The sequence below is a fragment of the Falco cherrug genome, chromosome 8, assembly GCF_023634085.1.
Source record: "Falco cherrug isolate bFalChe1 chromosome 8, bFalChe1.pri, whole genome shotgun sequence".
In the NCBI taxonomy this organism is placed as follows: Eukaryota; Metazoa; Chordata; class Aves; order Falconiformes; family Falconidae; genus Falco; species Falco cherrug.
In genome coordinates, this window is record NC_073704.1 from 8048317 (window position 1) to 8076009 (window position 27693).

Here is a 27693-nt window from a genome sequence, read left to right on the forward strand (position 1 = left end):
AGTAGCACGCTAACTCCATCCCCAGCCCCCTTCCTCCAGTGTAGGTGAAAAGATCCTATTATTTCTGATAATTGATGCTGAGGGCTGTGGCGTGCCTCATTTAATCAGCACTGTTCAGCACACTCCAGGGATGTAATTCATGCACACTTTAACATTCAACATGGCTGACAAGGCTTGGACACACAACCTAACGGCTACATCATTTTTTAATCAGCTATCTGAGAACTATTTATCTAATCAACAAAGAACTCTGTCACATGGAGACCAGAGGTGACTAAGACGTCTGTAGTTTCTCAGCACAGCAGTGGAGGAAGATTTTTAGGGTGAGACAGTAGATATTAAGACTCTCCTAAGAATAAAAGCATATTTCTGCTTATCAAAGTATATCAAGAACTGAATTTGAGTGAGTTGAAGGGGGTTAATCTGATGTTTTGTTGAGTATAGTATCTTAAAGCACCCTTAGAGAACTTCACAGGTATCAAACAGATGTATCCTCAGATCACACATGGGTAAGTAAGTGTGCTTTCTAAAAACATCTATTGCTTTTAGAAATAATGGTGTGTGACCTAAACCTAACTAATCAAAACTAGACAGGAAAAGTAGGTTCATTAACACAGAATAAATAGCATCCCTATTAAAGAAAGCAAACACAGAAATTCTGTCTGCAAGGGCTTGGTCACAGATGCAAAGTTATTGCCTGAACAAATACAGAGATATGTGCTAATTGGGAGTGATTAAGTTTAATTGATTCCCAGGTACTCCAGATCTTAGTGAACAGCTATACCAAAGCCTAGTTTTCTTCTTTGTATACCGACGTACCTAATCTCACTTTAAGATGTACACGTTTAAAACGTATAAGCAAGCCCATTTTGCATACAGCATGTATGTTAAATGAGTACAGTTCAGCTCACAAAGTGGAGGACTGAAAAACATCAGCAAATGGAGGCTTGCTTGTGTCTTCAGGTGCAGCTGGATGTCCTCCCAGAGCTTCAGCTCGAACGGCAAGCTGCTGCCACCATTTTATTGTAATGGACAGACACCTAACATGTAATCATCTCCCATTAGATTTAAGTGTCTTCTATTTGGATTCAATTTTTAGTGCTCTCTTCCAGTGGTGTTTGGCTGTTCAAAGACTTGCACAGCCATTAAATAACCTGTATAGCTTCCACTTCAGTGTGTGTTACAGCTGAAAAAATAACAGATAAGGACCTAGAAAATGGAAAGAATGGAGTGGAATTGCCTCTGGCCAAGCGCAGTGAGTCGGGTCAGTACCTACAGAGTCATGGCAAGGACCTTCGTGACTCCTGCGCTCTGTGGCATTTCTTCGTATCCCACCACAAGTGTCTTAAGTCGTGTTTGATTTAAGCAGACTGTAAAGGTTGCTCAAAGGAAAGCCCCAGCAGCAAACACTTCTGGCCTTTCCAAATTTGTATCGGTTTTTAAAAGTCCCAGGCGCAGATCTGGAAGCCGTATGGTTCTCATGGGGTTGATGAAACAAAGGACAGATCGGTAGGAGTAATATATTTTAAAAATAAGCAAGCAAGAGAAGTTTGTTTAGAGCAAACAAGGAGTGGGAGCCTTGCTTACTTTGGAGATCTTGGAAGATCTTGAAGCCTGTTTTCTGGAAAGATGAGTTTATCAAATGAAACCCAGCTCCTGAAGGAGTGCACCATCAGCGGGTTTTAGGTAGCTAGATGCCCAGGGCATTGCTTTGGTGAGCTGCAGGGCTCCTTTGCCTGCCGTTTGTAATTATTCACTTTTGCCTGATGGTCTTAGAAAACGCCCTCTCCACGGGCTGGTCGCTGGAGCCCGCATGGCACGAGGCAGCGGGGCATTTGGCACTGCCGGCAGGTGCGGCGGCGAAGGGAAGGGATTTACGGCTCCTGGAAACACAGCCTGCCCCATTTCAAGACTCTTCAGGTGGAGTTATGTTTGCGGAGCAATATGTGTGAGGAGTTCACCTTGCTGCTGCGCCTGAAATGGCAGAGCTTTGTTCAGCAGGGCTCGGGGAATCGGCACGAGGGTTACGTGCAGACAGTTTGAACTGGCTTTCGTGTGATGTTTTGCGCAAGAAATACTCAAGAAAACTTGATAGCAGTCATGGCTAACACAACCCCCTCCGAAACAACAGGTCACTGGTACAATAGCTCTATTTCACACAGAGCATGTCCATCCAAAAATATTTATCAGCTGTCATGCCAAGTAGCCGTATGTGTTCTGGGGTGCCGCTTTGCAGGGCTGTCTGCTTCCCAGCTGCACGCGAGGAGTGTGCAACCAGAGAAGCTGTGTTTGCTGGTAGGTATTATGCAAAAAGATATTTTTGCAAGTGGCTCAAACAAGCGTTCACCCTGGGGTATTTCATCGCCTAGGTTTTAGTTCAGTACAGAGTCTGCGGGTGCCGAAGGCCACACTTCTGACACCAGGACACATCTGTGTCCTGTCCTGGCCAGGGCTTCTGTGAACTCTTGAGGCAAAATGCAGGTCACAGACAACACCTGGGAAATCTTTTTTTTGAATGAGCAATAGCAAGTGTTTTGTCTTGCACAATGTGACTGAGCTGGATGAGTTTTTTAGCGTTTAGATGGGGAGGTAGCAAAGAACTTTCTAAAAGCTGGAGTTGCCCTGAATATCAAATATCCCTGAAACACAAAGCTGGGATTAAAAAATAAAGAAGTTGCAAGAGCATCTTGGATAAGTAAAGTAGGAGGAGTGAAGGAGGGAAATGGAAGGGCTTCTGGAGAGGCTGTGGCTATATGCACATGATGATCCCTTTGATGAGGAGGGAGTCAAAGTCCTCCCGCATGGATGCAGAAACTGCAGAGTTTTACCACAGCAAAAGTTTGCCATTGCTCACATCATTCATTTGCCATAACAATTATGATGAAATTTAGGATAGCGTTAAAGAAAATAATCACGCCCAGGCAGTTTGATTAAATAAGCAACTGTGTGTGTGTCAGGTGTATGCAAACCCAGGAATTACTTGTTTCTAAATGTACAGCAGCGTTGCCAGGCACTGCAGATGTCGTTTAGGTGGAAGGAGGGAACAATTTTCTAATTTCTGCATTACTGAGAGGGAAAAATTCACTCCTCAGGTTGGTGTGCGACTTCTTAGGGCTGAACTGACGTGTCTGTTTAGATGGTGTGTGGTTGTTTTACAGCCTATGGAGATTTTCAGCTAGTTGCTAAATATGTTTTTTTCTGGTAGGACTGAACAATTGCTGAACTCTGTCCTACCTGAGGAGTAGCTCCTGCTATAAAAAAATTAGTATAGGTACGGCCTGTGGTAACACTTGACCCAGTTGCAGAGAAGTGCATCATTCTTTCCTCCTTACAAATCAGTCTGGTGGATTCCAGGTCCTTAACTGGTACATCTGAAAAAGATACCCTAGTAGGGACGTGCCACACAAGCAATACATCCCATTATAGATAATACAGAAAGCAGCTTTCTTGCAAGGACTCAGGAAATCACTTCAACACTTCATCTTAAAAACCCCACATCTCAGGCTCTGGGAGTCAGAGCTTTCATGGTCGGGTGCATTGTGATTTCTTCCGGTAGTCACTACCAGGAGGAACAGCTGGATGATGGCTTGCATCCGGTCGAAGGTTGTGGCGTTGTTTTGCAGGGTTGATAAAAGCTGAGCTCTGTGCCGTTGGGTGACGGATAGCGACTTCTTGTGCTGGTCCAGATTGAGCGTTAAGATGCACAAATTAATTCACCCGGTGAAGATAGGAGTTTAATCTTGGCAATCTAAATTTCTGGAGTTAATGAGCTTGGGTAAGAGCAGAAACTGTGCTGCTACGCTGTGTCTACACAGTGGTCGGGATAGGAGGACTGCTTTGATTGCTGCGAGATGTTGTTTTTCTGTCAGCAGTGAAGCCAGAGATCGGGGCAGGTGTCAAAGTTAATAGAAGATTTTCTTGAAACATCATTAAAATATATTAATCATTCAGATTGTGGTAGCACAACATACTAGGCAGAATAGTGCTTGCCACCTCGGTACAAGCTAAATTAAATACCTGGTGTCTTCTGGGAAATAGTGAACTTCATTCCAGATATTTGATGTTTGAGAGAGGTCTGGGTTTTTCGGGTATCTCTAGTTAGAGATGCTTCTTAGTGGCTTTTTGAAGAAAACAGGCTTCCAGAAAATACTTCAAATCAGTCTGCCTTAAAGATCTTTCTAATTAGGGAGCTTTGCTGTTAAATAAAGAAGTCAGTATTCCTTACAGCTTTTTGTTGGAAACTAGTTGGGTTTTTATTTGTTTGTGTAAGCGTATATCTGCTCTGTGTGTGTTTATATATGTATGTATAGATTGATATATCCAGAGTTGGCAACGAGAGCTTTTGTGGAATTAACTTTTGAACCTGGAAGTGAACCCAGAGCAGATGGACTGAATATCCTGGGATATAAGTCAAAGACCAACCAGGCAAATAATGACCTCCCGTGCCCATCGAGGCCCCGTCGGTAGGTAACACAAACGTGTAGACAGTATGTAATTTCGAAGGCAGGCAGGGTAGGATGGCTAAGCCGGGCCCTGACGTTCGCACGGACATCAATCACCCCGCGGTGGCTGTGCTTGACAGTGTCCAAACCTGCTGCTGATAATATTATCGAATCCTCAAAGACAGCAGAGCACCTCGAGGAAGCAGGCTGGAGCCTAATCGATGCTAAAGGACACACTCGGATGTATCAGGACCTCGGCATCGCTGCAAAAAAGTCCATTTGTTTAAAGAGAAGAAAAAGGCATGACACTTAACACATTAAAATGGATTATTTCATCAATAGGTTAATAGAAAAGCAGGCTGCGAGTTCACTTCCTGCTCAGACGGCCGTGCTCTAACGTGCCATTAAAGTGTGAAAAATGGAAAGGGGCTGGGAAAGGGTCTTTGTGTACGGGAGACCGTCTTCCCTTTCTGAGGGGTGCCAAACCTCGATTTTGCCTATTTATATGTAAATGTTTTCCAGGAAAAACACGTTTTCTGCTGGGAAATTGTGCCTATGTAGGTGCTGGGACTTATTAAAGAGGTCTTAAAACAGAAGATTTTTTTTGTGTTGAAGGATGCACCCAATGAAGATCTTTTTAGATTTGATGAACTTTAATTTTTACATAGATCTAACTTAGGCTTCCAGATGTTACCTAATTTCATTTCAGCGAGATGCATTCTAAAGGATGTCCCTCAGACATCCAGTCCTCCTTTTGAGTTTATAGCATTAAACCTGCAGATGGATTTATTAAAACAGTATAAAGCTTAACAGTCGAGGGTGTTCGGGCAGTTCTCTGCCAGCCTTAGCCTTTTAGCTGAAAATCAAGCTTTCTGTTAAAGATTGGGATGACTTGACATCACTGTTCCTTTTCTGTGGAGGCAGCCGTTTGGTCTGAGTTTCATGGGCCATTGAGAAAGGTCTCTCATAAATATAGAAAGAAAATTTTTAAATTCTTGTATCACATTTAAAATTTAAATGTATCACATTTAAAATCCTGTGTTTTGCAATATTCACGTCATCCTAAAGGGTGAGGAGCTTCTGTGGGGTGGGGGAGAATGGTCATACTCCAGATTTAGAATATCCTGAGATATTCCATTAAGAAGATATGTTCTTCATAACAGACTGTGAGCTGAGTGGGAGTGGAAGACACGTCCGTTTTCAAACACATCTTGGAAATTACTGGTAATTAATGTAAATGATGCTGTCCTTTTGAGAAGTCTCACACTCAAACTCAGAGTCCTCCACTGTCTCTGAGCAGGAGGTCTGGGTGGCCTGCTGAGAAAGGTGGCTTAGAAGGAGATCTGCATGTTCTTCCACTTGTCACCAACCCCAGTGATTTCTTCTCTGCTCCTGTAAAGCACATTTTACAAAGTGGTTGCATGCTAAGCAGTGCTGCATCATTATTTCTTGATTAGGTAAGCTCATGTGGTGGCTGGAAAGCCTATAGAGATACCACTTTCAGCAGATATAGGGTTCCCTCAGGCGTGGGGATGTCCATGGGTGGGGAATAGGGGACACCTCTGTTACTTTAGTCACTGCGAGGTGCCCGCAGTGTCATGATGTACTCAGATGTTTCGTATGGTTCCTCTCTGGTGAAACTCAGGTTAAACATATTGTTGATTGAACGTACTTCTCATGCTGTGAATTCACTCTTGAGGCAAAACATGTCGATTTTAAAGAACGTGAAAATGTGCTCTCCTAATGAGCACAGGAATGGAGTGAGTGCTTTTGAGCAGTATTTTCTGCTAATTGTAAAACAGCAGCTGGAAACTTAGAGAATCTCAAAGTTTGGGGTGATTCTAATAAAGCAAGGGTGTTGCCTTTTATATAAAGAATATAGATTTGATTTGATTTGATTTTTTACTTTTCAAATAAATACTTCGGGTTTGCAGAGATTTTCCTGGTGGAGGAAGGGAGGACCACAAACATCAATTGCATCAATGTCTACTTGACACTCTTCAAAATAGAGTAATGCTTCTAAGCTCAATGCTGCAAATAACATGCTTTGTTGATATGAGGATTTAAGGCCATTACATCATCACCTCAACTTTTAAAGGTGATGATGTAAAAAGGTGGTTTAAAGGCGTTTTAAAGGTGATCGACAGGCATCAAGTGATCAATACTGGCTTTTGGAGGAAAAGGAGCTCTTGTCTGGCTGTGTTTTCTTGCTAATTAAATTGTATTTTACAGTAGCTGTTTTGTCTAGTCGTGTATCCTCTGTACAAATACTTCCTGCATTTCTTTATTTCTAGTGGTCTGTTTTTGTCTATTCCAATCGCAGATCCATTTAATCTTGTCAAATCGCGTCATGTTGTAGAGACTTAAGAAATCACTCTCGATAAGAGGCTTTCCGTATCATCCGTGGATTGGAGAGGCTGTATAGTCCTGTGTGCATTTTCTGTGTGTAGCTCTTCACGTGTTAACAGGCTTGTGCTTGTATTTTACTTCACATGCTATTTTGATGTTTCTTTTCTCCCCTTTTTCATTTATTTTGTCCTCCTTTTTCTTTATTTTTATTCTCTTTTTTTTTTTCTCTTCCCCTTCTGCTCTCTGGACGCAGCCAAACGCAAAGCTTGGAAACTAAACCGTGTTGGTAGCCTGCGAAATATATACAGCAGCAGCAGCACCAACACTGAAGGTAACAAACCCACCCGTTTTAGATGAACACCTCGTCTCTTACCCCTTTTTTTAACCCACTTTTCCAAAAATTGTCTTCCTTGCGTCTCCCCCTTACCCAGTGCGGGCATGGAAATCAAATTTGCCCAAAGCATGCGTGCTTTCATCTTGTGTTTGCAGAGTCATTCCGGTTGGTCTTTTCATCTTTTTGTTTGTGCGTTTTATTTTGCCATTCATGTTCCTTTCAGCTTACTTAAATTTTGACCTTTCCCTCTAGTCGTGGAGTGGTGATGTTTAAATTACTTCAGGAACCCATTTTCTTCTTTTATTTATTTTTTTATATATATATATATATTTTCCCTTTCTACATGTGGGCACTCAGTGTAATATTTCCCAAGTTATTACAGTTTTTAAAAGTGTTAGTATCAGGTGTAATGATCTGTAGCCAAATACAATAGTGTGCCGTGACATTTAAGTAACAGTCTTAATTTGTTTTGTGCAAGCCTTCTCCATAATGCTCTTTGCAGCTCTAATCCAAAGGCGAGACAGTGCCGGGTCATTTGCATGTGCTACTCTTGCTTGTAAATTCTGTATATTGTTGTATTTCTAAAGGTCACCTGGTGCCAAAGTTCACAAATTGACTTACATTGCTTTTTTTCCACCAAAGACAGCCGTCATGGCTTTTGTATAATAGCACATTGAATTTTATATTTCCCCCCTCCCTTCACCTTCATTTGAACAACACAATTATAAACTTCCTTCTTTTTTTTTTCTTTTTTTTTTTTTTATTATTATTACAAATGTCAAAGGTCAGAATTACTTGGAAGCCAGGCAAGGAGGAGGGGGGGGGGAAATAAACCACAATCCTCCACCACCATCTCCAACAACATGTAAGAGGGATGGTGTAAGAAATAGGGAATGCAAAATAGGTCACAACTCAGTAATCTCAGTATAAGGGAGGGGGAATTTTTTTTTCTTCACTTAAGTGCGAACCAAATGGGTCAAGTAATCGCAAGCGCATGCCCTAACACTAATTGACTTATTTTGGAATGATTATAACTGTAATATTTTTCTTAATGTCACTGTTTTCTGGGCTGTTGATTTTAGTGATTGCCAAGCGGTGGCATTAAATCTCTTGTAAATTTTAAATTGCATGCTATTTCTGTAAACAAGTCCCTCTGTTCACATCCTGATCATTAACCTTTGGTGATTTATATCACCGTCCTTTTTTTGCACAATTACTGCTGTATTGCTGTCGGAAGCCTTGCTCTTGCTGCCAAACAAAGTGTACGTAGGAAACAAAAGTGTGATTTTACTGCAGCTTGTTAAGGAAGCTCTTTTTTTTAATTATAATTCTGTTTTATTTCTCAGTGTAAATGTAAAATTATTACCTTACAGAGCAACAGTCGCAAAACTGTCTATTTTGATCCTTTTGTTATCTTTTTGAGAATGAAGTGCAAAATATGAAATGAGAGAAAATGGCTGTCAGATACTAATGTTTGGGGGTGTTCCACTTAATAGGAAACTAACTAGATACTTTTTAATGATTTGTCATTTTCTATGTATTTGCTGTTTTTTATCCCCTGGCCAGATTTTTCTTCTAATCATTGTGCGCGCATGTTTGTTGTTACAGGTTTACTGCTTGAGAAGCTTGCGATTTCATATCTACCTGTTCCTAAACTGCAACAGGGAAACAAGTGTAAAGAATTCCCTTGTGTTCTACACATAAAGATTTAAATTTTTTTAGGTTCTGTCTAGTTTGAGAAATCTTTTATCTTACTGATCAAACTAAGTATCAAAGGCACCTTGGATAAGCATATGGGAACATGTTCCTGCTGGCCATGGTCCAAAGAGTTTTGAGATGTAACATCAAAGCCAAATTCTGAAGTGATGCAAATGCATCTTTTTTTGGAAATATTAGCCCTGCTAAAAACTGAATGTTCAATATTTTCCGTAGCTTCGCATCTTTGAGCTGGTACCCTAAGCCTTGGTGTGAGAGCCAGAACGGTGAGGCATGCAAATGTTGAGTTAATAAGCATTGTAGTGTATTAAAAGCCACATGTTTAGATAATTATGCCTTCAAAAAAGAGAACGATGATAGGAAATGGCAGTCCAGAATAACAAATCTGCTTTGGCCTTCAGTGCATGCTCGATCAATTGCCCTTACGCCTTTTTACAAACCAAAAAAATATTTCCATCCTCTACGGTCCCTTTTTTTAAGGCTTGATCTAGCAGGTAGCCTCTCCAATAATTTTTAACACCCAACCTTTTATTTTTAGGTCTTCTGTATGCTTCTAGGTAGCAAAATCTCTGATTGAGATGGAGAAATCTGCAGCTCAGGTGCTGCAACTGTTTTGAGGATGCTTGGCAGAAGCAGGTACAGGGATGGTCCCCAGCATGGTGGGTCTCTTACACTCACACAGGGTCACCTTTGGCTGTACACCCTGCAAAGCTGAGTCCTCCCTGAACGTGGCTCCTCTCTCTTGGCTATTTGGTAGCAAAGATACTGCGTTACTGATGGGTCTGTCGCCATCGCACAGGGGTGAGGAAGGGTAGGATTTTCACCAAGGCGGCTGGGTGTAAGCCCACACCTGCAGGGCTCTTAACATCTGAGGGCAGAGAGAAGCGGGGCATTGCAAGCTATGTCCTTGGCTGCTCCTTCATCAGTTTTGTATGATTGCATGTCTTTAATTTTAGAGCTTGCCTAAAACTCTTAGTTTTCAGATTCTAGTTTTTTTCTATAGGGATCCACCAGCAAATGAAGAAGTCCCACCTGCTTCTTATTGCAGGTGGCCAAGCTTTAAGCAATCCTTTGATTCTATAGGGGAAAAGTGTGCAGTATCAGTGTGTTAAACTTCAAACAGACCCCGCTCAGGTTTTAAGACAAGCTAAAGTCACTTGTAGCACGTATCGTAGCAGTATTATTAAAATACAGAATTATTTTTCCTGTATCAGCAGATTTGGCCGCACAGAGGAGTATCGTTATGACATTAAATGGCTGTGCTTTGCATGCTATGGTTTAACATGCATAAAGATATTAAATCCTCATGTTTCCACTCTTCATGGTTACGTATGTGACATGTTGAGTGCGGCGTCAGAGTTGCCAGGCTTTCACGGAAAATTTTGGTTTCGCATAATCATTAAGTCCCAAACTACCTTTTGTTTAAAAGTTAGAGATCCCGTGGTGCCGTGCCTCTGCAGAAAGTTCGCTTTTGCTGACGGTGGCAGACGGAGGGGGAGGCTATTCAGAGCACCCGAGATCAGCTCTGCCCAGCAGACGCGGCTTCGCAGCACCTCTCGGTTAAGCAAGTTTTTCAGCTTTGAAACACGTATCATTTAAAAACTAAACCACGGGCTTGAAATGTGTTAGGAAACACCTAATGTAAGTGTAGGCTCACGTACTGTATGAACTGAATTTTAAGATTACTTCATGGATTTCTTCAATCCATGTCGCTTTGGCATCCAAATAGAACAACAAGTACATATGGCAGGGGGGCTTGGTCCCTTGAGCTAGAAACCCGCCTTTCATCACCAGTTTGTCACTCACAGGGAGCGATATAAAACAATACTGCTGAAAAATTCTTCCAGTGGAACACAACCTTTATCAAGAGCTGTGGGCGACCGATAGCAGAGCTATATTGTCCTGATAGGGTTGATTTTCAAAACTAATTAGATTTAGACACTGGGTTTGGAAAGGGGAGAGAAGTATTAGCATAGTCATGCCCAGTGGGACATGGCACAAATATTTCCTTAATTGAAGCTGCTAATAAACATACTTGTCTTCCAAGTTACCGGGATAATTTACACCGAGTGGCAAAAGGTAATGATAGTTAACATTCTATAGCGTGTAAATAACACGTGCCTTTGTTGTAAACAAATCGTATATTGCAAGCATCTAATGTTGATTGCTAGGACACCTCGGCAGCTCTTCATTCTCACCCTTTTGAGAAGATGAAGGGTTATTAAGGAAGGGTGCTTGAGTGGACGCAATTTTTGAGAGAGGGAGGCGGGTGTGATAGAAAGGGAGTTTAAATAGGTCTCAGCGTTACTTGAGGCAGGCTTGACTGGGTTTCAGGCTGTAACCTCAGCTCTTGAAGATGCTTCATGGCTGTTTGAAATACGCCATTGAGAATCTTTTGGTTGTGCACTTGACTTCTTGTTTCTGGAAAGTGTTTCCTGCCTGAGTGGTATCATCCGCCAGACGTGCACGGTGAGTTACTGTTAATTAGCAGCAGCACCAGGATCCTCTGATGATGACTACATTGGGCAGAGATGCAAATGCACAATGCGTCACCTAGTGAAAGAGGCTGGTTGGCTCAGAAGCTAGAAGATCTAGTTTTATTTCTGATTCTGGCAAAATGTTTGTGTGAGCCAGTGAGAAATGCTCTAAGCCTGGCAAGTCTCTGTTTTGTATCCGTGAAAAAACAGAAATATTTTTTTGCTTAAAAGCAAGCTTTTGGGATGGGTGGAATTTCTGACTGTAGAGTGCCTGGCGGAAAGGAGCCCTTGTCTTCCATTGATTTCAAACTGTGCTTGTGGTTACCCATCACTGGTGCAAGGTGTCGGTGGCTATTTAATGCAGTTCCTAATATTGCGAATAAAAGGTGTGGCAAGTGGAAGTCGTGAACAAACTGACACATGCATACCATTTAGAACTGCTCTTAGGGGATACCAGGAGGTGTAACTGCTTCTGGAGATGTGTTTTCCCTACATTTTAGCAGACTTAAAATTGAGTTCTCTGGAACAAGTTACAGACTAATTGCATCCTGTAGTTATTTTCAGTGTGGTTTTCTAAATCTAATCTTGTTACAATACAATAAACACAGGCATCGGTACAGGAATGCAGTGAGACCATGCCTAAATGTTTGTTTTCCCTTGCACAATCCTTTGCTTCTAAGAAATTGTATATCTTTTTTTCCATAAGTGGGTGGGCTGTAGCAATGTCTGCCTTTTGGCAGAGCAAAATAGATGTTAACTTGAGTTAAATGCAGTAACTTTACTATGAGAAGATAATGGCAAAAACAGTATGTGCAACATAAACCATGGTACCATGTAGCTTCTTGGAAGTGGTGTGATGGGTATGATGGTGTGGTGGTTTTCCCAAAATTCACTGATTGCATGCCCACTTCCATTTAAGAAAAAAACCAAACTCGTATGCTGTAGGTTCCATATCATCATAATCTTACAGTTTCAGCTCATTTCCCATCCTAGCCACTCCTTCCCACTTTAAAAAAAGCAAAACAAACAACAGCAGCAGCATTTTAGACATCTCCTGTTGATGATAACTTCCAAATGGAAATCAGTTGCAGCCATTCTTTGCACTTTAACCCTTTGTCTGCTGGCCTTCCAGGAAATAATTGATGACTGATTGGCCCATTAACCTTTTAAAAAAAAAAAAAGTTTGACAGCCTGGACTTGTGTAATGAGGAGGGATTCCTAGTGAAATCAGGTTGATGGCTGAGTTGCTTGCCCCTGAGGATGCAAAATTAGCCCCACGGGACCTCGTCTGCATAGAAACTGGACACAATTAGTGTAATATCCAGTGTTATTAATGTAGTTTGGAGTAATTGGGCAGGTTGATTTCGACAGGTTGATGGTGCTAAAATACTATTATAGTGGACCTTTCTATGAATAACTGTTAAACATGGAAAACTGTTTAATAAAATTTTGTGATTGGGCTCACAGGGATTTAAATAGCACAACCTATAATTTTACTGAAGAGTAAAAGTGAACAATTTCATTCTGCCACCTGAATTTTCCTGTTGGTGTATGTGCTGGTTAGGGAGATACCCATTTGCTACTTGTCTTTTCTAGGCATTGTCCTGTGGGTTAATGTGAAGCAGGCACTGCCGCTTTGTTTCACAATTGTGCTTGCAAAAAAAAAAAATTTCAGTGTATTTAAGCAGAAAGCATATTATTGAATGCATCTTCAACTGGCACAGTTGCTTTTCATCTGAGCTTTTTAGGGAGTAGACCTGAAGCTTCAGTGGATATCAGAGAGTGAAAGCTTGTATGTTCTTAATGTATCATCAGCAGTGACCAAGTTTGCAGCTCACTTACTGCTGAAGTCAAAATGTCCTTCCAGCCCAGCCTGAAAACATGCTGCGGCCCTTGTAACCCATGGTGGGGCTGTACGGGGACAAACTCGCCAGTGTGTTACGTGGACTTTGTGAACCAGAGCCACAAAGGCTGTGTAAGGTCTTTACAGCTTTTGTCACAGTGTCAGCTGGTCACAGCAGAAAAGGTCAGGAGATGAAACAAGGGAGCCTCTCCTTTGGGGAAAGAAGACTTGGCGTATAAAAGAGCGACCATGGGAAATGGCTGGAGGTGTTTCCTGAATTGCAATCCAGTCGACTGAATAGCTGGGTTTGTGTCTTCTGCCATAGGTCTCCATAGCAGGGGAATAACTTTGTGCAGCAACTCTGGAAAGCAAAGCTTGCAGAAGTACTGCTGCGAGGACAGTATTGCAACCTCGCTTTTAGATGGTACGTTGCCTGAATTGCAGAGTCTATTTCTCATGGCCCTTCTTGGGCAAACCAGCTCCATGTACGTGATCAGGATTATTGGCAAAGAGGATAGGAGAATTCAGTGGTGCTGCAGCTTGATTGCCTATACTTTTTTTTAAGGTCTGGAATTGTAATGCTGGAAAGTCACCTGGTACTTAAATGCTGGAATGAACTGGCGCAGTAGGAGAGACTCTCTAAAGATACACCATATAGACTTGTTGAGTGTTAGTTACATACTGTCTGTTCTTGTTATGCATTGAGAAGTCAGCCCTGCCAGCATGCTGGAGAAGTCTCCTCTCGTCCTCTTCTGTGCTTTTGCATCCCTACAGGGCCTCCTCCCTGTTTAAAAAGGTGGCATTGGGAATTTTTAATTGGAGGTGACAAAATCACTGTTTTCCCTAGTAGACGGCTCCTTCAGCTTATACCAAACCTTTGGCTTACATAGAAGTGGTATGGTGTGTAGGCAGGGGAGAGAGGTGCGGGGCAAATACGATGCTGCCTGGCGCGGAGCTGCGAGCAGAGAAGGGAAGGGCTGAGGGGGAAGGGCATGAGGAGCAGAAAATGGAGTGAGGCTGGAAAGGGTCTTTCTGTTGCTGCATACTGCGGGATCCCTGCCGTGACGATACGCGTGCCTCAGTACCGCCTGCACTGCATCACTTATGCAGGAGGCTGTTCTGAACATGCAGCGACCAGCATCTGGAAATCCTGCTTTAGTAAGCCTTCAGGCGTACAGAGTTTTATCACTTAAGAACCATTGAAAGGCCTAAAAATGATGAATTTCCTAAACGGGACTCTGCAGGGGGCTGCTTCAGGTGGGATTCAGTTTTTCATGTTCTCTTCCTTCACTGTCATTCCTGTTTTCATCAACGTGTGCATAACTGCAATGCCTGTACCTGCCCCCACTGACCACATGCTGTACCACTTCTATGGAAGAAGACCATAACTGTGCTGTCCTACAGGAGACGGCGCGCAGGACTGAACGTAACTTCCTTTGCTGTTGAGTAGTTCCTCCTACATTTTCCTCATAAACTCTTGAAAGCTTTGTGTGATAAATGTGGGGTCTGCCATGATTTATTCATACCATTTTGGATAATGATTCTACCTGTTGGGTTCTAACACAGTGTTGCTAAAACGGAAAAGCAGCTGTTGCATCATTTCTCTTAGCTTGCTTTTCCCATTTATCCCACACACTTTTTTCAGTAAAACTGCTGTTTCAGGTGCCCTCATGCACCTGGAAATAACCTTCATCTCCGTGTTTATTCTCACTTCAAGGCACACAGTAACCTTCTGCTGTTCTTTGAGGCATCATTAAAGCAGTGTAGGCACTGGCCTTGCTAGCGTGGAGTTTATCAAAGAAAACCAGTTGTCCCACAAGTTGAGAAAATGACTGCCAGTGAGCAGCAGTCCTCTCTTTAAAGCTAGTGCTAGATTTGTCACTTATCTTCCCATGCTTATGGATGACAAGGTAATACAGGAGTTCCATGGCTCTGAATATATAATAAGTCATTAGCAGGCAAGTGAATGTAAATGCTCTTTCTAAAGCCCATTATGGCTGATGTTCACCAGAACTTTGTGCTCTATTGTTCTTTCCCTTTCATGCTTCATGCCTGCCCTTCCGAAATTCACTTGCTCTCTTTCAGCTTCCTTGATTTTTTTAATTTGACGTTGGTGTCCCATGTGTAGTTAAGAGTGTGTGTCCATTTATTTCAGTTCTGACGGTATTTTCATGTGCTGCGGTCCTCTGGCCTGAATACTTGTCCTTATACTCTAGTAGCCCTAAGGATATTTCACTGACCCTTTCTGCTAGCTTCTCACATCATTTTCTCATCTCCTGTGTCGAACGTGAATGTTGAATAGGTTGAACTGATTTTAATCCTGTATTATAACCCAGTGTATTTTTGCTGTAGACAAGAGAATGTACACATCTGCTTTTAATGTATCTGTGCATGTAAAAAACTGCTGGAAGGAGGAGGGTAAATTGGCACATTTGCTGTATTGTCAGCTCTTTATAGTCCATTCATCTTTTTTAAGTTATTTTATAACACACTTTGATTTGTACATTATGTAGCTCTTAGTACCTCAGGTTTAAATCTAAATGATGCTTGTTAGCCACTTTGTGTTCAACAAAGGTATGGGTTCGATACCAAACTCAAAAATGCACACAGGAACTGAATATTTACCCGAAACAGTACTTTATCTGTGTAACATTTCGAGAGAAAAAGCAGCGGATCCGCAGGTCTTTTTCAGATGCATTGTGCAACTGCAGGGTAGTTGGGTGGAGCTAGCCTCAGACCTCAGGTGTCCAGGGCTGCGTTTGCTCGTTACATTGCAGAAATACTCATCAAGCAGGATTGCTTAGGCCTAGCTATTGGTATCCTGAAACTTAATCTTTTCTTCCTATTGCATGTGTTTTTTTCAGAACAAGAGGAAAACTTTGAGTTTATCATCGTCTCTCTCACCGGCCAGACTTGGCACTTTGAAGCTACCACATACGAAGAAAGAGACGCGTGGGTACAAGCCATAGAGAGTCAGATCTTGGCCAGTTTACAGTCATGTGAGAGCAGCAAGAACAAGGTACGGCACACAGAGTCATGCTGAAAATCAGTAACGGGTGGACGATCACTAAGGTGAAAGCAAAGTCAAGAACTCTGAACTGTAAACCTGTGCTCCTGGAGACACGCGTGCATTACGCACACGGCAGAGCAGTAGAGCTGCAGGCGTATCTCGGGTATTTCAAGGCAGCTGGTGCTGTAGCCTGTTGTACGGCTTATTTTTTACAGCAATTGGATTAATGGGGTTCCTGAATTACCTTTCTTGCCTTCAGCATTGCTCTTAAAATTTTAGCTGAAACCTGGGGCTAAGTCATGGCCCCTTCCTACGGGGAAGTTGGTCACTGGGCTACTAGTCACTAGCGGTGACCAGTGTAGTCCCTGCTGCAGGTTCACGTTTGGTCAAGCTGGAGGTCTGCAAGAAGGCCCCTTAGGAAAAGCCTGTGTCGGAGAAGAGTGCTGGCAGACCCCAAATCCAGCATTTTACTAGTCAAATCTCTAGTAAAGCCCCTGCATGGTAAAATCTAACTACACATTCTGGTTGGCTTAACCTTAAGTGCGTAGTAGTGTTCAGCCATGGGATTCTGCCATGATGAATTAATATAAATCATGGAAACCAAAGCGTATGTGCAGTTTCCTCTTCTTTAATTACACCGAATTAATTTTTTATGGTTTTCTGCCTTAACTAATGTAACACAAAGCAAATCCCGAAAAAGTTCATCAAAGCTTTTTGGGGGAAGAAGATCATGGCCTAAGAGGAACAGGCCTTCTGCCTCGCAGTGCTTTCATGTGATGACGGAAGTAATTTGTTCTGCTTTCCTGTCAAAGTAAACGTTTAAATCTGAAACTTCTTCAGCCATTGCTCATTTTTGGAAGAGCAGGAGATCTTCTGCTTCTTGAGTCTCTGCATCTGCAGACTCTTCACAGCTAGAGAGCAAGGTGTTCGTGGTAGTCGACGGGGAGAAACGGGCAGTGATAGTTCAGACATTACCCCCCTGTCAGTTGTCTTTAATGATTTTATATTGCAAGGAGGAGACTCATATTTTCAAATTAATGCAGCCTTTCATTGCCCTGATCTACCAGACTAGATCAGACACCAGTAGCTATCATCATCATTATCATATTTTCCACTTCCCATTTTGTTTAAAAAAATTATTTATTTCAAATATGTATTTCTGAGATAGAGAAAAATCACTGCTTACGTGTTTTCTTGCCTCCCGTGGGTTTACACATTCTAATATATGTGTTAAGGGAACACAAAAAGCGAAATTTCTACACTAACACCTATATAAAAACACTCACATAAATGAGGGTAAAGAGTAACTGGTAAGTGGCTCAGAGGTATTTTATTTTTTCGGTAAAGTATTACTGAGGTTTCAAACATGTCAGAAGAATTAGCTGGAATAGCAAAGTGCAGTTCCTTGGGCAGGTTTGTTAGGTGGCCCGTTGACAGGTCAGGAGGACATATCTCCACATGACCGTACTTAAGACCTGGTTCTGATCCAGCTTAAAACAGTCCATTGCAAAGAGTCCAGAAGTTTCTCCAGCTGATGGTTTTCTTCTTAGAGAGCCCACAAGTCAGTTCAGTTGGATAGAGCCGAACTACTTGTACGTCATGCCAGCCTCTCCAGGTCCAAGTAGGGGTCATTGGCAGGTCATCATGGAGGGAATTTAAATGGGAGCTGTCTGATTAAATCTGACCTTTCGATGATAAAGGGGTTTCAGCTGCTTTTGCAAACCATCCCTTAGTCTTCATTAACCAAAGCATATACATCAATAAAAGAAATTGATTTTATAAAATAATATTCTTATCTAATTTATCTCAAGAAGCAAACCTACGCTGTGACTACTGTTCTTGTGAATAGCAGGGTTCATTTTCAAGCTCAATTTTCTTCTGTGCAGTCTCCCCACTTGTTAGAATCAAGGCTGGAAACCCCAAAATGCTGGGAGCTCCTGCACAGGGTGAAGAGAGCCCTGGGAGAAATCCCGAGCTGTCCAGAAACTTGGGAGAAAAGTGGAGTCTCTGCTTGACAGGCATGGACTTGCAGTGCTTGGAGTTGCCAAAGGATCACTGTTTCTTGAGAGGCAAACCAGAACTTGAGGTTCCTTCATCACATTCATTCAATCTTCAATCTTAGCAATTCTAAGCTTTAGGTTTTGCCATTTGTTCAGTCAACAGTTGTCATGTCTAATTTTATTATGTTCTTATTTGTTGTTTATGCATTTGTTTAAACCTACACAGTCCCGCCTGACGAGTCAGAATGAAGCCATGGCCCTTCAGTCCATAAGGAACATCAGAGGCAATTCCCACTGCGTGGACTGTGAAGCACAGAGTAAGTACGGCCACAGGACTTCAGAAAATTGACCTCTTCTCCTTGGCTAAGATTTCTGCTTGACCAAGGCTTAGCTGAACACCTGCCATGTCTTTTTTGGTATTACATCCCATATGTTGTTTGCATCTTTCTTCTTCATTATGGAGTTTGCTTAATCAGACTTAGTTTATGTTAATTTATACTTAATAGATGCTGTGTCAGATGCATCCTGATCTTTTCCCCTTGTTTCACCTGCCACTTTAATTGTCAGCATTTCTTTATTTGCCTTTGAAGAAAAGGCAAAAGTCGTTTGCTGTTTGATATCGGTTACTTGCATTTTCCTCATATTTTGCCCATGTGCTATAGTAATATTTTCAAAGAGGTAGAGCTTGATTGGTGTATTTTTGTTTTGTGTTTTTTTATTTGTCAGAAGATACCAAAGACGGTGCTCATTATATCTGGATACTAGAAAACCGATTTGGAAATTTTTTTTTTCTCCCCTTTGTGTTTCTTTCCCCCCCCTCCTTTTTTTTTTTTATTTTTTAAAACATATACTTAGTGTTCAGAAAAGTGTTCTTGAGAATACTTTGAGCTGTGGTTCACCTCACTAACCCTGGGTAAGGTCGTTATTCTGGTGCTCTTTAGTTCCAGGGGTTTGCAACAAAGCCACAAAAAGGAAATAGTCTTGCTCTAAAGCAATTAGTTGTAGAAGCAGAAAAAGAACTTGTGCATTTTTATATCTTTGATAATGGAAAGTCAGAACTTTTCTTGTGATTTTTACATGTGCTTAAAGTGGAAAAATGGTCATTTATTTTCCTTCAGGTATAATTTTAAAAAAAAATAAAAAAAGACTTGCTGTTTAGGATTTTGACTACTGGTCTAAGCCATTCTAACATCCCAGTTAACTGTAAAATAAACATTCATACAGAAGTGCAAGTGCTTTTGCACGACTAATTTGCTGCCTGTATAGTTAGCAATTCAGTTGATTTGGTCATCCACCAAACAAACCTATTATCCCCTGCTTCACCCTTAGAAGGCTTGAAGGGGAAGATGGTTGGAACATTAACAGACATTTAGAATAAAAAATACTTTTCTGCACCATGAAAAATCGTTTCACATACAGACTGGTTTTAGGTGCTTCTTTTGTAAACTGTCAGACATTCGTATGCTGTCTGTAGGACATGGAACAAGAACAAAGGCAGCTGCCCTGTCCCCGGCGGTTCAGCACGCAGGGATGTGAACCCTGGCTGAACAGGCTTTGAGCACCAGGACTGGGATGCTGTCAAAACAGCTTGTTGACCTGCTGGAGGGAGATCCCAAAGAGAAATCTCACAGGGTCTTCTCACAAACAGAGGGAAATAATAGCAACATTGATAAATTAAGGTCTTTACATTCCACTGGCTAGTAATCCAGCATGTGATAAACAAGGGGAGATGTTGGTTTGGCTGGTATTTTAACATACGCAGCCCAAAGCGACTCTTTATTTTTTAGTGTTCTTCCACACTGACCTGGTCAATGTTCAGATTTACACCAAAGCTTTGATAGAGTTCAGGTAAAAGGCATATAAGATGCTGTGCTGTATATGAGAAGGACAGGGTCTTCAAGTGACCTAGATGTATATTTAGCTCATTTGAAGTACTCACTGCTGTCAGTGAGCAGACCACGATGGCAGTGTTACTGATTTCTGCTCCAGTCTGTCTGTACAGCTGTGGGTGGCATTTTCCTAGACCCTGCTAACTGGTCACCCAGGCAGAGGGGGGACTTGCGACCCCTTCACTGCAGACGACTTCCCACGCCCACCTGTGTCCTTCTGATGTATCCGTGATCCATTTCAGCTCTGCCCAGAGCCCACGCTATTCCCAAGGTGTATGTTTCTCTCCCCAGACGTGCACGTACCCCAGTATTTATGCAGCCAAACTAGATATTTAGTCAGGAAGATGATTGTGCAAGTAAGCAGCACATTCCCTTCCGTGTGTCCCCCCCCCCTCCTTTTTTTTTCCTCCATTTCAGCCAGGTTGGTTTTGATCCAGATTGCTTCATGGATCAAGCTGGCCATGTGTGCATGGTTGCCAGCAGGAGGGATGTGCCAAGAACATGTTGCTGGGACAGGGCAGGGTGGGACTGCCCTTTCTGGCAACACCTAATGCTCTGTTGTGTAGCTTGGAGGGGGGGGGCGATTTTGGAATCTCAACTGGAACCCCTCGTTTGTATTCTTGGTGATGATTTATATCCTCTTGGATTATCCTTGCCATTTGGCCTTCCTAATTCTAAGGCCGCTGTCATTCCTTTTGAAAAATTTGAGATATTTCCAAAGCAATGTTTCTTAAAATGTAAACATGGATATGAGGTGTACCTCAGTCTGCTGCTTTTTCTGCCAGACTTTGTTGTAATTTCTTCTCTCCCTTTCTGTCCTGCCTGGGCAAGTCCTTACCCCCGGAGCATTTAGCATTACAAACACCAGCACTCTTGTGGAAAGCTTACGTATTTTGCATCTTCACAAAGCCAGATGTTTGGGAGCAAAGGAATATGAGATGTTGCTGTCCCTCAGCTCTATTCAAGAGCCATCAATCTTCCACTTCAGAAGTCTCATTCTTCCTCTTTCTAGAGCTCTTTGTCTTTGTAGCACTTCACCGCAGCACTTTGTTTCACCAGGGAATTTCTGCCTTGTTGTATGTTAATCAGCAGCAGTAGTACCAGCAGCATCTGTGTGCTGCCAGCCTTCTGGCCTTTGGCGGTCTCAGACTTCAGTTTTTCAAAAGCCTTTTATTTAACGTTCCCATCCCAGAGCAAGAAGTGAGACAAAGTGCTCTTAGGTGCTGGAGTTTTTGCCCAAGAAGATCTCATTTCATGTTTCAGAAGGAAACTGATGTTGCCTTTTCCCAAAGCATTGGAGTCCCAGTGCTGACTTTGGTCTGGAGAAGCGACTGAAGATGGTCTGATTGCTTAGGCAAACGCAGCTGAATTTCTGCCCCTGAAGGATTTTAGCTCTCCGAGCCTTACTACTGAAAGAGCAGGTGAGAGGGTAAATGTGAGTCACTCTTTCAAGACACCTGGAAAGCATGGAATGTCAGGTCTTCTGTTCTAGAGGAAAACAGGGAGGGCTTAAAGACAGAGTGTCTCATCGTGAGCTTTCCAGTCCAGGTGTCTAATAACTTACTGTGGTGTATTTTGTATTTGAGAGCTAAACACTGAAGTAATAATTTGAGTGACCCTGGCAAGCCTACCATAGCCAGCACAAGATTCAATTTTATATGCAGAACAGAAAAAAAACCTCAAAGAATGGGAAAGATATGAACTTTTCTCTCTCTTCTGCTCAGACTTGGCCTTCACTCCTGCTTCTTCTTTCCCTGGCTCTTCTGCTCCTCCCTTTCAAGATTTCTCTGCTCAGCCCAGAGCTATCTTACACATGCTGAGCTCATGAGGATTTAGCATAGCAAAGCCTTTCACCAGCCACCTCGGGTCCAAAGGGATGAAGGAGACGTCGGAGAGGGGTTATTCTCCTAAAAGAACTGGTCCAAGAGGTTTCACCTTCAAATGATCAATCTGACTGAGGTGCAAGTCAAAGTGAGGGGGAGGGTTTTGGAGAAGAAAAGAGCTAAGCACCTTTAATACGGACAGCTGAAAACTGTAATCTGGATATACTTAGTGGTGTTAAAAAGCCCATATTTTGTTTGACAAATTGTAAGTAAGCCAAAGAGAGGAAAACAGCTTTATAGCATCTGTAGCTGCATTGAATGGGCTCTTTTTTTTTACCATCAAATCCCAGATGCATGCATACTGGAGAAGAGTCTGTTACATGCTTGTAAATAATCTGAGCATCCTCCAATTTAGAATTACTCTTAGCATCAACAGGAAAAGGGAGCTGATTTTTTTGTCATCTTCTTGGGAGAAAAAAAAAATAAGAAAAAAACAGCTTAAATAGTTAAGCTTTACTAACGACTGGTGGTTCTTTTTAGTATAAATTGGTGATAAAAATCTTCAGGCGTGAGATTTTGAAAGTGCTCAACTACATGTGGCAAGAGGAAGGTGCAGACAGGAGCAGTGAATTGCAAACAGGGACAACCCTGAGCATGTAGTTTACAACATCTTGCCTTAATTACTGGTGGGTAGTGACTTCTGTCATCTAGCATACATCCTTTTGAGAATAATTTTTCATGTGCACATGCAGAAGCACATGTCCTAATTGACATCATGTCAGTTTTTTCCCAAAATCCATCGAATGCTGCCACTTGTCCAAGCTCCACATTAAAGCCCCATCTTGATACACGTTATCCAGTGATAACCAAGATCAACAAGTCTGGTTTTTCACTGGATGTCTGTAATGAGCTCAACACTTGCCTTTCCTGGTTTTCCACCTTCGAACTCAGCTGTGTGTTGTCAGATTTTTTAAATTTAAAATACCGTCTTGTCAAAATTTCATGTAACTTCATGGTTATCGCATTGGTGGATTACTTCAATCGTACCAGCACTGTCAATTTGAAGTAGGTGAATATTTTAAAAATGTATTCAGTAGAAGATAAGACTAGATGTGCTTCAGGTATGCAGAGATATTTGCGAGGCAGGTCAGATCCTTAACATCAGTTCTGTTAGAATAATTGGAAAAATAGAAATCAGTATTTTTTCTCTTGCTTCATTCTCCGTTTGTGCCTCTTTGGGCTCATTGTGCACTTTATTTTTGTGAAGATAACCCTGGCCTTTTCAGGTCAGGGACAGAGATTTCATTCAGAGTCACAGTTTGCAAATTTAAAATTATTATCTGTTGTGTTTAAGCTTTTACCGACAAATTCGTATTTCAGGTTTTTTAGTGTTTCAGATATACTACTGCTTCCCCCACTGGTGAGACACCGAAACTGGTGGAGGTAACCTGAAAAAATAGGCAGGAAAGGAGTTTGTCACAGTTGTCTTACCAAGGACTTGGAAGGCATGGCAGGAGTTTTGTCTCGCCTTATTTTTTAGAGATCTGAAATGCTGTATATTCCCAGTATAAGATCTGGTATGGACAGGAACTTTTTAAACAAAAGATGTGGTTTTCTGCTCAAGTGAAATAAGATGGGGAATTTCTCTTGTTGGGAAAATTTTTAGATTTCTAAGGACTCACTGAAAAATGTCAATCAATGCCTTCAATGAAATGCAGGACTTTGAAAGGAAAGCAGATAATTTTAATTACATATTTTTTGTCCAGACGTGACATGCAAAGAACTAGGAGATTTTTTGTTTCCACATATTTTGGCTACCAAAAATAACTTTTCAATTTTGGATTACACAAAGTCAAAATGACTCGTTAGATGAAATTTTCCCAAATGGAAGGGGACGCTGGAAATTCATGTTCTATCTGCTCTAGATTTTATTTAGATTTGAATAAAAATTGCCTGCCCTCTCAATTAATCACCATTTTCTTGCTTGGCATTTGTGATAGCCTACTAGTTCTTCGGGAGGCCCAGGGTAAGGCGAGAAGAAAAGATCTGACAGCAGGGGGGGAGGAAAAAAAAGCCACCAAAAATTCCTCCCATCCATCTTTCACTGCATTTGTTAAAATGAATGTTTGTTGGAGAGAGGGAGATTCATACAAATCTAGATTTAAATAACACAGGACAGTGACAAAAAGCGAACCATCTTGGGAAATGACTTTGAATTTCCCAGCTTTTGTCAGGTTTGCCGCAGCCTTATCGTTTGCGGGGTTATTTTTTGTGTGTGCGTGTGTGTCGGTGGAATCCTTCTGGCTCATACACTAAAACTGGGGCTGTTCAAAGTGTCACATTTTCATCTTAGCGCTTATCTCCCTGATCTTAGAGATGAAAACATACCCCATAGTGTGTTAGATGTAAAAGCCATATGTAGGTGATGATATAGATGGTTATTAAGAGAGTTGATGTAGTTAGCAACAGAGATACTGTATCTAGTCGCTCTTTTTTTTTTTTTTTTTTTTTTTCTCCTTTTTCCCTTGTAATTGGCTACAAGTGGCTCTAGATTCCCAAGGAGGGGCTTTCTCCACTACTTCATCAGCTGCCTGCCACTGCGTTTGTATTTTCTTTGTTTCTTCTTTTCTCTCTTAAATCACATGTTTCTTTTGACTCGAGGTGGAATGACACAGCTTTTGAGATCCCTCCACGGTATTTTTTCACTCTCTGAGGGTTTCTCAGGAGGGTTAGTGTCTCCACAAGGCAAAACTGACCCTACTGGAAGCCCTCCCAGGACAGGGCACATGCATTTTTTTGCCCCCAGAGCCAAAGTCTTTATCCACAAACATTAACCAGAAAATTTTATGTAGGTGTTTTGTTGTGCTAATCGCTTGTGTCACTTTTCTCATAGACCCTGACTGGGCCAGCTTGAATCTGGGAGCCCTCATATGTATCGAATGCTCAGGTATACACCGCAACCTTGGCACACACCTCTCCCGGGTCCGCTCTCTCGACCTGGACGACTGGCCTATAGAGCTCATCAAGGTGATGACTTCTATCGGGAACGAGCTGGCAAACAGCGTCTGGGAGGAGAACAGCCAGGGCCATATGAAACCTTCATCAGACTCCACAAGGTAGGCCTGCTTACTCCATCTCATCGTGGCATGCGGCGGGTGGCGGGGAGTATGTTGTACTACAGGTGGCCAAGGCTGCGAGCCATGAGTACATCAATCCTCGTTTGGGCCTTTCAGTTAGAGGCAGGAGGGCGTTGCAGCGTTTTGCAACATGGACTTTTAAAAAATTCTTCCTTGGAGTACGCCTTGTAAAAATCCTTACGTGTATTTATCCTCACTGCATGCTCAGGAAGAACGTGTGCCAGGGCAGGGGGTGTCCAAAGTTGAGTGACCCCGTTACTTTCTCACTCTTGTGAAAGTTTCCTCAGCAGCTCTACAAATTTTTTGTTCAACTGACTGACCAACAAAACCAGCGGGAGACTGAAACCTCCTGGCTGGTTGTTCCTCGATCTAAATTATACTGTCATGCATTGCTTTTGTTTCAGGCAGCTGCAAAGTTCCTGGCTCTTGGACTATCAGTTTGTGATTAATAATCTGCCTTCAGTAGTTCAGGCTTTCCCAGGAATTTGGACCTGGCCATCAGGTCTTTCGGTTCCCATCACGGCTGTTGGAAGTCCTGCTCACTGTGGACTTGCTTACTTTTTTTTCATCTGATCTATGTGAACCCGTAAGTTGGTGGGGGTGTGCGTTTCCTATCACAACAGTATTTTACCAAACTCTCATAGCTCAGCACAGTGAAAAAGTCCTTTCTGCGATACGTTCTCCTACCAAAAGCTAAAGGGGTTTTATGCTTCATTTATCTGATCAGTGTCTAAGAAAGACGTTTTGAAAATACTTCCCTGATATTAGTAGATGTGAGATGTAAGTGCTACTAGTTTTAACTAACGTATTGGCTTGGGGGCAGCAGGGTGACCTTTGGCAGGCTGTGTTTCAGCACCAGGGGGTTGAGGCAAGAGAAGGACCTTCTGGACTACCTTGCACAGCTGGGCCGACCTTTGAAGTTGCCTTCAGAAGTGCATTATTATTGTCTTAGGGGTTGCTCAGCCTGCATCTGAGCGCCACTCGGTCCCCAGGTAGCAAATGGCACGGTGGAGGTTTAGCTCTGGGTGCTTGCCTCCTGCATATGAGAGAAATCAGAGGGAATTATATTCTGATTTGATGTATATCTCTGGGCCCTGCTTTTTTCCAGTACTAGATGAAGTGAAACTATAACCTGGGAGCATACACCTGGGCCACCTCCTACGGTGTAGGAGTAGGTTTGTACTGTTGTCTGTAATAAAGTCAACTGTTTCTTATTGCATTATTTCGTTAGCACTGAAAAATGAATTTGTGGTGCCACCTTTGGTTCATCTTCGAGAATGAAGCCAGTACATTAATCAGGCTACTTAGATGAATGACTGTGCATATAAAAATGTTCAGGGGGACCTACACAGAGGTTTTGTTCCTGCCTTAACTGTATGTCTGCTGTATATGTGTATATTATTAGACAGCTAATGTAATGATTTCATCAGGTGGATTGAAATCAACTTACTGCTGCCTTTGTCATTAGTATTGCTTTAATCTAGAGATATTGGATTGTCGCACCTAACAAAATACATGTTGCTCCTTACTAGTGAGGTGAGTTGGAGAGATACCTCAGTTCTAAATACTTAAAAGGAAAAGGCTTACACGCAACTGGATTTTTGTTCTTAAAAAAAAAATAACATTATCTTAATATGCATATAAGAAAGACACTATCATGAAAAATCTAAAATACATGTGACTGTGATGAAAAGAGAGCCATCTATTTGATTTAAATAATTCCGGGTTTTATGTTTGGAATTGAGTTTTACTTACAGAAAATCAACTTTGTTCTCTTTGTATTTCATGCTCAGGGCTTATTTTAATTCTTCTTTGTTTCTGTACATCGTTACGTTTATATTCAGCTGCTTATGTGTATCAGTATAACTGCACTTTCTTTCCTGACCTATAACATTTTTGGACAAAAAGATTCATTTTATAAATACCTATTTCCAGCTCTGTGTCCAAGTGCACACTTATGTGATAGAAGAGCTGCTAGAAAATGTAGAATTAAGATTATGTGAAAATTTTCCCAAAGAGCAATTGTAATCTTGCTTTGCCGCTCACATTTTTTCTGCTGTTTGCAGCAGGGGCTGAAGTAGTATTTTCCACATAAATATCTGGAAAGGTCTGCCTTTTCAAAGTGTGTGCCTCCTTTTGTACTTTACTTTGGTCTCTACTAGCATGATAATCCTTCTGTCCAAGTTGAGGCAAGAAAGTAAGTTCTTTTAGATGGAAGTTGTGCGTTCCATTTTCTCACTGCTGTTTGCAGTCTTGCATGAGGTATCCGATCAGAAGCAGCTACAATGGGCCGGAGGTGGGTTTCGACAAAAACCCCTTTTTTTGTTGTTGAGGGACTGAAGGTGGAAGAGGCAACTGAAGTTGAGGTACTGGAGGAAGAGGCAAGAAAGTGAGCAAGTAGGAATGTGTTGGGGAGCCGATTTGGAGTTCTGGTGGAGGAAGGATGGAGGGAGTCCCAGGATGTTTGGAGATGAGGGAAGAAAGAAGCATTCAGAAAAACTCCTTCTGAAGGGGAAGAGAGCTGAGCTGGTGTTGGGAGGCTGTTCCTGCCCATGCTGGTGAGCTCTGGCATCAACCAGGGTCTGAGAACCACCGTGTGGGGAAGCTCACACACTCAGTGAGCTCCTGCCTTACAGAGTTCTCACCAAAGCCCCATCAGGTGGCAGAGGGAGG

At 42.1% G+C, this 27693-nt stretch overlaps 1 protein-coding gene across 14 annotated transcripts in view; it reads left to right on the forward strand.

Moving 5' to 3' along the window:
• The window catches only part of AGAP1 (ArfGAP with GTPase domain, ankyrin repeat and PH domain 1), a 382691-nt gene that overhangs the window by 320234 nt on the left and 34764 nt on the right, over window positions 1-27693 (forward strand). For 7 of the 14 annotated variants that reach the window (XM_055719301.1, XM_055719302.1, XM_027803018.2 and 4 more), the window contains 4 exons: window positions 7045-7122; window positions 16026-16180; window positions 18398-18488; window positions 24777-24999. In XM_055719301.1, the coding sequence (XP_055575276.1) occupies window positions 7045-7122; window positions 16026-16180; window positions 18398-18488; window positions 24777-24999 (547 nt within the window). The remainder of the gene's footprint in view (window positions 1-7044; window positions 7123-16025; window positions 16181-18397; window positions 18489-24776; window positions 25000-27693) is intronic. The other 7 variants (XM_055719303.1, XM_055719304.1, XM_055719298.1 and 4 more) reach the window with 1 other exon arrangement.